The sequence below is a fragment of the Chelonia mydas genome, chromosome 7, assembly GCF_015237465.2.
Source record: "Chelonia mydas isolate rCheMyd1 chromosome 7, rCheMyd1.pri.v2, whole genome shotgun sequence".
Classification (NCBI taxonomy): domain Eukaryota; kingdom Metazoa; phylum Chordata; order Testudines; family Cheloniidae; genus Chelonia; species Chelonia mydas.
The window spans coordinates 115854838-115868085 of NC_057853.1; the positions used below are offsets into that span (position 1 = coordinate 115854838).

General features: G+C 45.4%; 1 protein-coding gene across 2 annotated transcripts in view; it reads left to right on the top strand.

Moving 5' to 3' along the window:
* The window catches only part of SORCS1 (sortilin related VPS10 domain containing receptor 1), a 392569-nt gene that overhangs the window by 342406 nt on the left and 36915 nt on the right, over window positions 1–13248 (top strand). For both annotated transcript variants that reach the window (XM_037905184.2, XM_043551774.1), the window contains exon 19: window positions 8086–8272. In XM_037905184.2, the coding sequence (XP_037761112.2) occupies window positions 8086–8272 (187 nt within the window). The remainder of the gene's footprint in view (window positions 1–8085; window positions 8273–13248) is intronic.

Consider the following 13248-nt stretch of genomic DNA (forward strand, 5'->3'; position numbering starts at 1 on the left):
GTTATCATCCCAGAGATGATCAAACTCAGCAAAGTGGAATATGACTTTCTGATGGTGTAACAATGTCACTGGGAGGAACAAGGAAAAGCAATTCAAAAGCAGCCTGCGATCATATGGGGCTCGCAGAGAGGAATATTGGTGAACCTCTGGTTAAGTACTGACAACCACTGACCTAGTGAAGAGGTTGGAGAACCCCAAAAGGTCTGCCTCTTCTTCCCAAGATCTGGGAGCAAGTATTTCTGGTCCATCAGCTGATATAAATCGCTGTAGCTCTACTGATGTCAGTAGAGCTATGCTGATTTCCACTAGGTGAGGATCTGGCCCCATTCTTTTTTTTTTTTTTTTTAATACAAAAACTCGTGTGCCTGTGATGGGGCAGATGGCCCACACTGGCAACAAGAGGGTTAATGAGAGACTCTGGATCCAGTTGGCCCCATTATGCCTGTGGCAAATGTCAGGCATTGAGAGGGGAGTTAAAAGGAGGAGACCTAGCCCAGTCAAGGGCTGCCTAGGACGGAATTCTGCTTCTCCTGGTGTGAGAGACTGAACTAGCCTGCCGGCTGGACGAGTCCCTGCTGGAAGGGACAACCAGACCCTAGGGGATCAGCAGAAGCACAGACTGTTTGGAGACAAGCCCTGAATAGGGGGCAGGGTCCCACCAAAGGTTCGTTGGATGATTCCATTATGAGTTGGGGGGGGTGGGGTGTTCCTCATTTCTTTTGTTCCTTATCTCCCCAGATGGGGTAGGGCTGAAGTTTGCCTTGGCTAGAGGGCCAAAGCACTGCTACCTTGGACCTCACAGCAGCCTACCAGTGGAGACTTGGGGGGAGTCAGGCCCTGATGGGCCGCAGCAACCCAGTCATAATGCCATTTTCCTGGAGGTGACTCTAAGGTGGCCACATTTTTCATACACACATATTTTAATGACTGGTCTCAACCACCTAATGTAAATGTTTCCACACATACCTAAATACCAGTTCTCCTGTTACTTGCTACTTTGAAATGTTCCAAGAATCAACTTGCGTACAACTTATTAATAAATGTTAATAAAATCAACTTGAAACAAGCATCCTTGAACTTGATTATGGTTGAGTTTATTTGACTTTACATGTAGTCATCCAAATATTCTTCTTGGAGGAAAACTGCAAGAAACCATCAATAAGCATCATTATTAATCGGTGGCCTTAGGCCCTAATTCAGCAAAGTGCTTAAGCATGCACTTAAAGATAAGCATGTGAATCAGGATGGACTTAACTTGTTTAAAGTTAAGAATATGCTTAATGATTGCTGAACTGCGAGCCATATTAAGGAGCATTCTACAGACAGACTTGCCCAGGAATTCAGTGGAATGTCTTCCATAAAGAAATGTCTTCAAGGACACATTTTTGGATGCAAGTGGAAAAGTGCCATAGGGGAAAATGGGTGAATCTGCATAAAGACTGTGTAAAGCACATTTTTAAAACATTCATTCAGGAAGACATCCCGACAGAAGCAGTGTCTGCCTATTGCAGTGGATAATTAAATCCGTTTTAAACATCTGTAAGGAAAAAGAGACGCAAGCCAATGCATAATTGAAGACTTTTAAATTAAATCTGAGGCATGGGACTAAAATTAAAAACTTTGAGCTGTATCTCATTGTTTTAATACTTCAATTTACATACAAAGACTAGCACTTAATATGGAAAATCCATGATTACAACCTTCTGGGTGAAATTTAAATGGAAAGCTGGAAGGCTGCATCCTTATTAGATTGATTGGGATGGGTCATAATCAGACATATACCAAAAGTCTAATGGCAGTATAAAAGTAACCAAAGTGTAACAATATTTTGCAAACAGCATGGCATGTTGCTAACAAATGCTGAAGTGAAAAGATTCAGAGATCTTGCTGAAAGCATTTAGGTCCTGTGTTTGTTCTAGATTTTTTGCAAGAAATAGGTACGTTTGCTGTGCATAGAGAAGGTGCTATTATATATGTGTTTAAATCCCCAGAGGTCGGGTTTTGTTAGTCAATAGAATGACTTTGAAAACTTACTTACTTATGTCAAAGTGCTTTTATTTTTTAATGGTCTGGTGCTCAAGACACTGGTCTTGGAAGATCTGGATTCAACTAGCTCTGCCACAGGCTTCACTGAGGTCAACAGATCTACTCATGTGCTAAAAGCTAAGCAGATACTTAAGTGCTTTGCTAGATCAGAGCCTATATTAGGATTGCAGTGTACCATCTGACGGTTATGCCACACCTTGTGGGTAACATACATTAAATCAGGTTAGCAATGCCAACCCAAAGGACTGCTCTTTTCCTGGCTATTATAACAGGTATCTGCCTAGCCCAGCGTGACGAATATACAGGGACTGAGTTTAGGGGACCTAACCATAGGTAGCCACCTTTGCAAATTGTGGCCATGCCTCCTAAGAGAGTTTGCATTACAAACCTCTAGAGATGGAGCTGGAAGATGGTGCTCATTCAAGAAGTCGGACTTGGGTTAATGCTCATTGCATTGAGGCCCATGTGCAAAGCCACAGGAGAAGTGCACTGGGCTTACTGTTCGCTTTACTTGGGTTCTGCGGATCCATATAATCTACCACTACCCTCGTCAACATGCCGAGTACACACTAGAAAAGGCAACAGGCAAGGCTATAGCAAGAAGGGTTGGGGGAGTTGGGTGTTTTATTTTTGGTGCCCAGTGTCAGGGATGAGAGCCTGCGGCAGAGCCAGGTTCTGGGTAACCTAACAAGCGCAGCTGGCTTGTAAACTGCCTGATTTGTTACCCTGCGGTCCGCCTGATGGACCCTTAAACCCAGCAGCAGCAACAGTTCAGCTTCAGCTAAAAGCATTTGCCCACAGCCAAGATAGCTCCTGCCTTGTTCCAGCCTTGCCAGTGCCCTGCTTCATTCCACTTAGCCCGGTTTTGACTCTGGGCTCTGATTTTTGACTTCATCTCTGACCCTTGGCGCAGGCCTCTGACTAAGTCTCTCATCTTGGGCTCTGATTCCTGGCTACTGATGCCTGCTCTAACCAGTAGGCATGACCACACACATCCCAGTCACTGACATAAGGAAATGTCATATTGTTGCAAAAATCTCTCTTGATAATACCGCCGTGTGCAAACTACTCTTGGGAGCTGCTTGTACACAGCAGTATGGTTTTGCCGTAGGTCTCCCCTGCCCTCAGCAAAGACTTTACACAAGTGATTTAACTTCAAACATCTGCTTAAGTCACATTGGTATTAATGGATCTTCATAGATTTTAAAAGTCAGATGGGACCCATATGATCATCTAGACTGACTTCCTGCATAACACAGGCCAGAGAACCTCACCTAATTCCTGTATCTCACGCAGTAATTCCTACATCTAGGAGGAACTCATAGACTTTAAGGTCAGAAGGACCATTTAGTCTGACCTGCACATCACAGGCCACAGAACCTTACTCACTCCTAAAATAGACCCCTAACCTCTGGCTGAGTTACTGAGGTCCTCAAATCATGGTTTAAAGACTTCAAATTACAGAGAATCCACCATTTACACTAGGTTAAACTGCAAATGACCTATGCCAGATGTTGCAGAGGAAGGCAAAAAAGCCCCAGGGTCTCGGGCAATCTGAGCTGGGGGTGGGGGGATTTCCTTTTCAACCCCAAATATGGCAGTCAGTTAGATCCTGAGCATGTGGGCAAGATCCACCAGGCAGACATCTGGGAAAGAATTCTCTGTAGAAACTCAGAGCCCTCCTGTCCTGTCTCTACCAGTTGGGGATTTTTGCTACTGGCAATCGCCAATGGGTCACATGCCATTGTAGGCAATCTTATCATACCCTACCTTCCATAAACTTATCAAGCTCAGTCTTGAAGCTAGTTAAGTTTTTGCCCCGACTGCTTCCCTTGGAAGGCTGTTCCAGAAGTTCACTCCTCTGATGGCTAATTTTGAGTCTAAACCTGTTGATGACCAGTTTATAGCTATTTGTTGTTGTCCTCATTGGCGCTTAAATAACTCCTCTATGTCCCTTGTATTTATCCCTCTGATGTATTTATAGAGAACAATCATATCTCCTCTCAGCCTTCTTTTGGTTAGGCTAAACAAGCCAAGCTCTTTGATTCTCCTCTAATAACGTAGGTTTTCCATTCCTCAGATCATCCTAGGAGCCCTTCTCTACACCTGTTCCAGTTTGAATTAATCTTTCTCAAATATGGCAGACCAGAACTGCACACAGTATTCCAGCTGAGGTCTCACCAGGGCCTTGCATAATGGTACTAACACTTCCCTGTCTCTACTGGAAATACCGCGCCTAATGCATCGTAGGATTACATTAGCCTTTTTCATGGCCACATCACATTGATGGCTAATAGTCATCCTGTGATCAACCAATACACCCAGGTCTCGCTCCTCCTCTGTCACTTCCAAACGATAAATCCCCATCTTACAGCAAAAATTCTTGCTGTTAGTCCCTAAATGTATGACCTTTCACTTTGCACTATTAAATGTCATCCCATTTCTAGAACTCCAGTTCACAAGGTCATCCAGGTCGTCCTGTATGATATTCCGGTCCTCCTCCATATTGGCAATACCTCCCAACTTTGTCATCTACAAATTTTATTAGCGCACACTCACTTTTTGTACTAAGGTCAGTAATAAGAATGTTAAATAAGATTAGTCCCAATACCGATCCCTGAGGAACTCCACTAGAAACCTTCCTTCAGCTTGACAGTTCACCTTTCAGTATTAACCATTGTAGTCTCCCTTTTAACCAGTTCCTTATCCACCTTTCAATTCTCATATTAATCCCCATCTTCTCCAATTTAACTAATAATTTCCCATGTGGAACTGTATCAGATGCCTTACTGAAGTCCAGGTAGATTAAGCTCATGCTTAAATGCAGTAGATCTAAAGTTAAGAACATGCTTAAGATCTTTGCTGAATCAAACCTTATTCCATAACTTATTTCTCAGCCAATCTTCTCAAGCATAGCAACATCTCACTGACGACTATGTACACTGCCAAGTTAAATAAAAACACTCTGATTGTACTACAGAGCCTGTGCTAGGGTAGATACTGCACACGCCAACAGAAGACATACCATATGGCCGGCATAGCTACCCCACCTCCCTGAACGACGTTAGCTACATGGACAGAAGCCCTCTTCAGTTGGCATAGGTCTTTCTACAGCAGAGGTTTTGTCAGCATAGTTATTTTGCTAGGGGGTGGGTTTTACTCATGCCTCGGACCAACTCAGCTATGCCAATATAAGTTTTAAGTGTAGACGGGGCATAAAGCAAACTTATTTAAGGGCTTGTCTACACATGAAAATTAATCTGGAATAAGGTAAGGAAGAAGGTATTTAAAGTGGATTAGCTATTCCTGATGAACAATTTCTGATTAGCTCCATGTTTGGATGCTTGTATTCCAGAATAAGAGCATCCACAAATACAGTTAATCAGGAATAGCTATTCCAGAATAAATTCCTGCACACACAAGCCCATAGAGTTTGCTAAGAGCACCTGCAGTTCTTCTTAACATATGAGAACATAAGAATGGCCATAGTGGTCTATCTAGCCCAGTATGCTGTCTTCTGACTTTGGCCAGTGCCGCATGCTTGAGAGGGAATGAATAGGACAATTATTGAGAGATCCATCCCTTGTAGTCCAGTCCCAGCTTCTATTAGTCAGAACATGGGATTGCATCCCTGACCGTCTTGGCTAATAGCCATTGATGGACCTGTCCTCCATGAATTTATCTCGTTCTTTTTTGAGTCTAGTTATATTTTTGGACTTCACAACATCCTCTGGCAACGAGTTCCACAGGTTGACTGTGTATTATGTGAAGAAGTACTTCCTTATGTTCGTTTTAAACCGGCTACCTATTAATTTTATTGGGTGACCAGTGGTTCTTGTGTTATGTGCATGGGTCAATCACACTTTTTTTCTCCTCATCATTCATGATTTTATAGATCTGTCAGCCTGCCCTTAGATGTCTTTTTTCCAAGCTAAACTGTCCCAGTCTTTTTAATCTCACCTCAGATGGAAGATATTACATCCCCCTAGTCATTTTTGGTGCCCTTCTCTGTACTTTTTCCTAGTTTACTAGATCTCTTTTGAGATGGGATGACCAGAACTGCACACAGTATTCAGGATATGGATGTACCATGGATTTATATAGAGGCACTATGATATTCTGTGTCTTACTATCTATCTCTTTCCTAATGGTCCTAACATGCTGTTAGTTTTTTTGACGGCCACTGCACATTGAGCAGATATTTTCAGAGAACTATCTCCAGTGACTCCAGATCTTTGTCTTTAATGATAACAGCTAATTTAGACCCCAGCATTTTGCATGTGTGTATATAGAGAAAACCTGTTGTGGTGGTTTGTTTGTTTGTTTGTTTTTTATCTAATCGCTTATATTGTCCTTGTCATCGAAGTATCTCAGCACCTCACGAGCAATGATTTTTATCCTCACAATCCCCTGGGAAGGTAGGGCAGTGCTATGCTGCCTAGAAAGTGAGGTTACATGATTTGCCCAGAGTCACACAGGAACTCAGACAGAGCCAGGAATGTGATACAGAAGCCCCAGTCCACAAGACCCATCCCGAATAACCGGATCATCCTATCTTCAAACCTGATTCCCACAAAATAGGGCAGCAGGTCTGTATTGACCTTGTCACTTCTGTCCACACAACCCTGGAAGTGAAATCTTTGGGTGGAGAACAAGTGTGAGGGATTCAGCTCAAAATGTCATTTTTCTGCCTCCCCACCCAGCCCAACAACTTAAAACAAAACAAAATTAGACCTACCTGGAAACAGGTGCTTCTTTTAATAACTTTTATTAGGGCATCCAGGTGACAGCCCCTTTCGGAAAAATAAGGAAACAAAATTAAAGTAAATTCCATATACTTTCATCCCAATGGTATGCACTGTCCTAAATTGTTAATCTAATGGCTTTCTTCCAGATGAAGGATCCAGGCACCGGCAAAGGCTCCAGTGTGCCAGACTGTATAAGAGGTGGCTCTATAGCAAAAGGAGAGTGTAACTGCATTGCCCAGTAATCACAGCGGTCCTATTGAGAGGCACTTTCAAAAGTGGCTTTTAGTAGCGACTATGTACAGAGTTAAGGCGAGTTACAGTGTCCCACCTGGAAGGCTGGCCTACAACAGCCACTGGCTGTTTCTGTGTGTCTTGTCAGCCTGTTGAAAATGGACCGTACTGGATACAACACCACAGCAGTGAGATGAGAGCATTCCATTGATGTTTCCAGAGCATGAGAAACAGGGTCTCCCCGCAAGCATGTGTCTGAATCATGTCTCTGCTCCTTGTCCTTTTCAAAGAGCACTGGCTTATCAGAAATGCTATTGGTCAGTAAAGCTGTGTGTAAAGACACAAATCCGTGTGGGTCCTTGGGTTTTAGGTTTGTTCATTTCCTCTGCCTGTTCTTACACAAAGAGCTCCCCGCTGAATGTCCTGGATGTGGAGCTCATTGTGGCAAGTTCATTCACTAGTGTGGAATATCAACCCACATAACAGGCTTTCTCCAGGTAACGGGGTTTCCGCTCTTGCATGGAACATGGAGCTCCTGGCTGTGTTTTTTTGCTGATGTGCTTCCTTTTTCATTTTTAATGATAACCAGAAGTGCCAGGTAGGCAGCCCAGGGGACGAATATCCTCAGCTTTACCCACAGAAGAGCAGCACCAGGCATACCCTACACCTGTACTGCTGGGACCGTCTCTAGGCAGGAGGAAGGGAGATTAGTCACCATGCCTGTTCAGTCCTCAGCCTGACCCAGCCAACATGGGGACCAATTAGTGCTGGTGGTTTTTATGAGGTGGACACCTGTGTAGTAGAGAACTTCCAGCGCATTTCAAACAGGTCACTGAACAGCTCTCAGCCAGGTAACAGCCATTACGAGCCAGGTGAAAGGGATCACAGGCTGTTGCAAAATCTCTGAACCATCCTGAGTTGCTCTCTGAAATCACTCCCTGTAGCTGTACAGCCTAATCTTTTCCCCGGTCTGAAGTCCGTGGGAGTAGGTTCAGGCCACTAGTGAAGTCCAGTCAGAGAAGAGTCGTTTTCCTTATTGACTCCTTCCCCATTGTCATAGGGTGACGTCCAAAGGATGATCATTCAGGTGGATTTTGGAGATGGCATCGCTGTGTCGTACGTCAATCTCAGCTCGACGGAGGACGGGATCAAGCACGTCTACCAGAATGTGGGCATATTCCGAGTGACCGTGCAGGTGGCAAACAGCCTGGGATTGGACAGCACTGTCCTGTACTTACATGTAACTTGTATGTTATTACTGTGTTTGGTTTACAACATATCTTAAAGAAACATTACATTCTCTTAGAGACGATTCAGGAGGCTCCCTGTCTGAGAGGAGACCTTCTGAGACATGTGCAGAGTCAGAGAGAATGAGCTTTTGTCCTTCCCCAAACTGAGAGCCAGAGAATCCAAAAACTATTCATGGATAATGGCCAAGTTTTTTTTTAAAAAAACAACTCTTCATTTTTAGTGCCTCAAATTTCAGGTCCCCAGCTTGAGATGCCTTAAAGAAAGGGATCTGATTTTCAAAGGGCGGGTGCTCAGTGCTTTCTGAAAATTAGGCTCCTTTAAGATGTCTCAAAATGGGCAGCCAAAAATGGAGGCATCCAGAATCGCTGGCTACTTCTAAAAATTTTGACCAGTATATATACATAGGGATCATATGCCCATTGCTGAAATGCAGCCACTTCTGGAGTGGAAATCACCCTTTCTGTCATGATGGAAACCAAATTCCTGAATCTGGAGAAAGTTACAAGAAAAATAATATCTTCCACTGCTTTTCTTTCTAACTTCCTTATATGTCAATTGCTGCCAATTTAAAACCCAAATTTTCCTATACCCCTAGATAGAGTTCATGTAATTTTCCTTTTAGTCTGGTTAAGCGTTGGTTCAAGCCACAAAGTTCTGACCCATCTCTGAACTTTCCCAGAGTTCTCCTGAAGGTTTAGCTCGAGGATTCTGTGTGGGGATGGGGGGTAGAAAAGGGAGTTGTGGGTTGTTGTTTTTTATTGTACGTGCATGTTGTTTAGAAAGGAAGTGCTAAACCCTGGAAATATGGCTACAGAAATTGTTCTTAATTAATACCTGACACTTTTATAGCATACTTCTTTCAGAGGATCCCAAGGCATTCAATAAGTTCCTATACAGAGATTGCAACTTCGAGGTTACTTTATTCACCAGGAATGCAGCTGTCCCTAGGGTGCAAGGCAGCAGCTGTTTAACAGTGCCCAACAACACTCCAAACAGTTCAGGGCAGAGTGAAGTATAATCCTATAGTTACAGAAAACTGCAGGGGGAACTTAGCTGGAACACTGGGGCTTACAGCTCTTCTCTTGTGAAAGGCGCCATGGTAGATTTAAGGTGAGCTTTTTCAAAAGCTACCTGAGGGACTTAGGAGTCCAAGCCCACCGGAAGGTCTTTGGAAAATCACCCCTCTTAATGATCGCAGGTGGTCAGGAGCCCAGTTTTATGCCTCCTGTGAAAGATGGCACCTTCTGCAGCATGGCACTTCCTGGCATCATCCTGGGGCATTGAGTCCAAAAATAATGCCTTAGAGAAACGAAACTCCTTTCCTCTGAAACTACTCTGTAACTTGGGGGTCACATTTTGGGACTTAAGCCATGTGGTTCCTTACGCCGAGGCCTTGACAGTTGGAGGGAATTTCTCAGTTTTGGGGCCAATGCTGAGTTGTATTTTTTTTCTTAGCTGGCAGAATATTTGCCCTTGCGTAGAACCAGTGACCCCTATTGCAATTGGACGGACAGAGGCCTCTGTTTGTGAAGGCAAAAGATGCTGTGTTCGAGTTTTGTTTAACCCTCCTATGCAGCGTTGACTGATCAGTCGTGGTGTAGGTTTGGATCTCAAGACAAACAGCTGGCTACACCTTGTTCTCTGAGGAAAAGCCAATTCTTTGCTCCCTCTGAGCCTCCCCTGCCTGCTCCTGTTTATGGATAGGTCAGTGGATTGCAAGCCAGGCGTCATTTCTAATAGCTTGTGAAGATCCCTGGAAACAAATGGAGAATTGTTTCTGTGGTAATATTTCCAGGGAGGTTCTGACAGCTTCCCGCACACAGGCGTTGTAATCAGCTGCAGCTTAACAAGAGGAGTTTTCAAAGGGATGATCATCATTGTGCTTGTCTTGTTTGCAAACTAATGAGGCCACATGATACAATAGCTGTTTTCTTATGCAGGCTACAAGCGGGAAAGAGAAAGCAGTTGTCTAACTCAGCCACCTGCACTAATTAGCTGTCTGGCCAGCTGATCTAATGAGCCTGTAGTTTTTGGACACTACAAAGTGATACTTAAAAAGGTGGCCTTTGTATCTTTTTTAAGTGAGATGAGATATAATTTTCAAAATGGCCTAAGTGACTTAGGGGCTAAGTCATGTAAGCAATGTAGCAAAAATATATTATTTTGTAATAGAAATAAGCCCAATATTCACTAGAATCATTTAGATAATCTGAAATGTCATTAGAAGTCTGTATGCAATAAGGGTTTTCTGATGGGCCATTCATTGTGGCGTGCCTATATCCCATTAAATTCACCCGTATAATAGATTAGATATAACATGTATATTTCATTCACCACCCATTACCCTTGGCACTTCCCTGATCCTGCAGCAGTCTCTGTGCAGACCTGGTCCCCTTGGGCCAAGGTGGAATAGCATTAATTTGCTCTAGCTATTACCAGCTGCAAACAGCCACATTGGGCTGGAAACAAAGATCATTCAAGGGGAACGGGGACATTTTTGGCACACATTTTCCTATAGGCCCCAGTTCCCCTGCTATGCCAGCTACAGGGAACTGGCATGGCATAAGAATCCTTCCACCTACTCTGCACCACTAGAATCTCCTTTCCCCCGGAGACCTATGGGCTGTTTAAACTGGCCTGAGGCCCAGATTACACCAGTGGTTGTAGGCCATTTCTGATTGTAAGCCATTTCTCTAGCAACTAGGCCATCTATGAGTCATCTCAGCAGGCATTTAAGGTCAGCAGCAAACTTATTCAGTCTCCCTGCCTATTGCTTTAACTTTTGAAAATGGTGTAGCCTGTGTAAGGGGACTGTTGCCCCCTTACTAACATTCAGTGGGGGTGTTTTAGTTGCTAACTCCCAGTACTAAAAGGGGGAAGGGTCGATGGGGAATCAGGACTCTGAGACTGACAGCCCCCAGGTACAATGAGGAGAGGCCAATGCTCCAGGTCAGCCTGAATGACAGGGCGAGCAGGCTAACCAGGGAGTCAGGAGGCCAGGGAGGTCCCGTCCTCTGTGTGAGCTGGATTTGCCTGGGTCAGACAGAGTGGAGCTGAGCTAAGGAGAAGGGGCAGGGCTGGGGGCAGAGCTGGGGGGGCAGAGCTGTGCCAGATCCAGAGGGACCAGAAAAGCAGCCCAGAGAGAGCAGACCCTGTCCTGGGAGCAGAGCTGCAGCCCCAAAGCCAGAGGCACAGCCCAGAGAGAGCAGACTTGGCCTGGGAGCAGAGCTGCAGCAACCAGAGCCAGAGGGGCCAGAGAAGCAGCCCAGGAAGCAGGTCAGTGCTGGGAGCAGAGTCAGAGAAGCAGCCTGCAGAGCAGACCTGTCCTGGGAGCAGAGCTGGAGCAACCAGAGGGGCCAGAGAAGCAGCCCAGGGAGCTGGAGGCAGAGCAGCAGCGGTGCAGAGACAGAGTGGTGGAGCTGGGGCTGGAGCAGTCTGGAGCAGGGTGCGGTGAGCAGCTGGGGGGACCGAGGGGGACCCTGGGCAGCGGGCCCAGCACAGGGAGACGCCTCAGCCAAGAGGCTCTGCAGGCAGGCTTGGATCGTAACCCCGACAGGGCGGGGGCGACACTGGGACGAAGGGTCCTACCACTTAGAGCCTGAGAGCGTGTGGCCACCACCACAGCGAGTGTCCAACCCACAGCATCCCTGCCGCACAGCCAGGGCCGGAGCAGGAGGCCTGGGACTTACAAGGAACAGACTGTGAACTGCCCTGGCACTCCAGAGACACTGTTTGTGATGTTCCCTGCCACAGAGCGGGGTGATGTGTTTCCTTTAACCTTTCCCATTTTCCCTTATTCTTTTTAAAATTAATTGTTGATTAAATAACTTGCATTTGCTTTAACTTGTATGTAATGGTCAGTGGGTCAGAGAAGTGCCCAGTGCAGAGAGAGTACCCCGGAGTGGGGACACCCTAGCCTCTGTCCTAGGTGACCACAGCAGGGTTGGGGGTCGAGCCCCCCAGGAATCCTGGGCTCAGCCTTGTTGGGGTTACGAGGACTCTGCCATACAGGAGAGTGGAAGGGGAGTCCACAAGGGCAGGGAGGCCTCTGGGTAAAGGAAGTGGGAGCGAGGACTCAGATCCTTTCGCTAGCCCACTTCACCAGGGTAGTGCAGAAGCCAGGAAAGTTCCTCACAATAGCGGGACTATTCCCCCGCTTACACCTGTTAAAGAGACTCTAGGTACAGGCCAACCCTACACAGATTATGTTCTCAGTACCAATTGTGTGCACCCAAAGAGTCTTCTAAGGGCACGGATGGTGTTTTGGGGCAAGATGAAGAGTGGTAGTAATGAAATGGCTCATAAACTGCATGTAAAACTTGGAAGTGCAATTCTATTGTAATTGGACAAGACTTCTCTTCCTATCTCATAGACCTATATGGAGTGATACAGCTCCATCTGCTGTTCAACCAATGCACTCCAAACAGCCTGTCCATTTTCTCCAGTTGTATATTGGAATGCAGATGTTAAAATAATATGGGCCTTTGTGGATGAGCCTTTCTTTTTCTATCATAACAAGGAAGCAGTGAAGGCCTGAAAGGGCATTAAAGACTCGATGCAGGGCCGGGCCCTTTGAGTGGCCTCCTCAGCACTATTCCATCCAACAGTGCAGGAGATAAGCTAGCATCAGTGAGAACTAGGAGTTGGAGCTGACACAGTGTATGGTCCTGTTGATAGCTCTTCCACTGCCACTTTGGATGCTTAACATTCTCCCTCCTTTGCACTTTCTGCTGCCCCTGGACACTTAGTGAATACAAAACAAGGCCACCTCATCTGAAATACACAAAGGGCTGGATAATGATTAATTTCAGTTCTCACCTCCTACCTGAGACTAGACTAGACTAGTGATTTCCCCTGTGGCTGTGGATTCTGGAGGGGAATACTTTTGACAATATACAGAGGTGTAGGACAAAATCTTGCAGCGCTTCCGAAGCGTGAGAAAAACGGGAGCATTCAGGCACTCCTGGAGGTG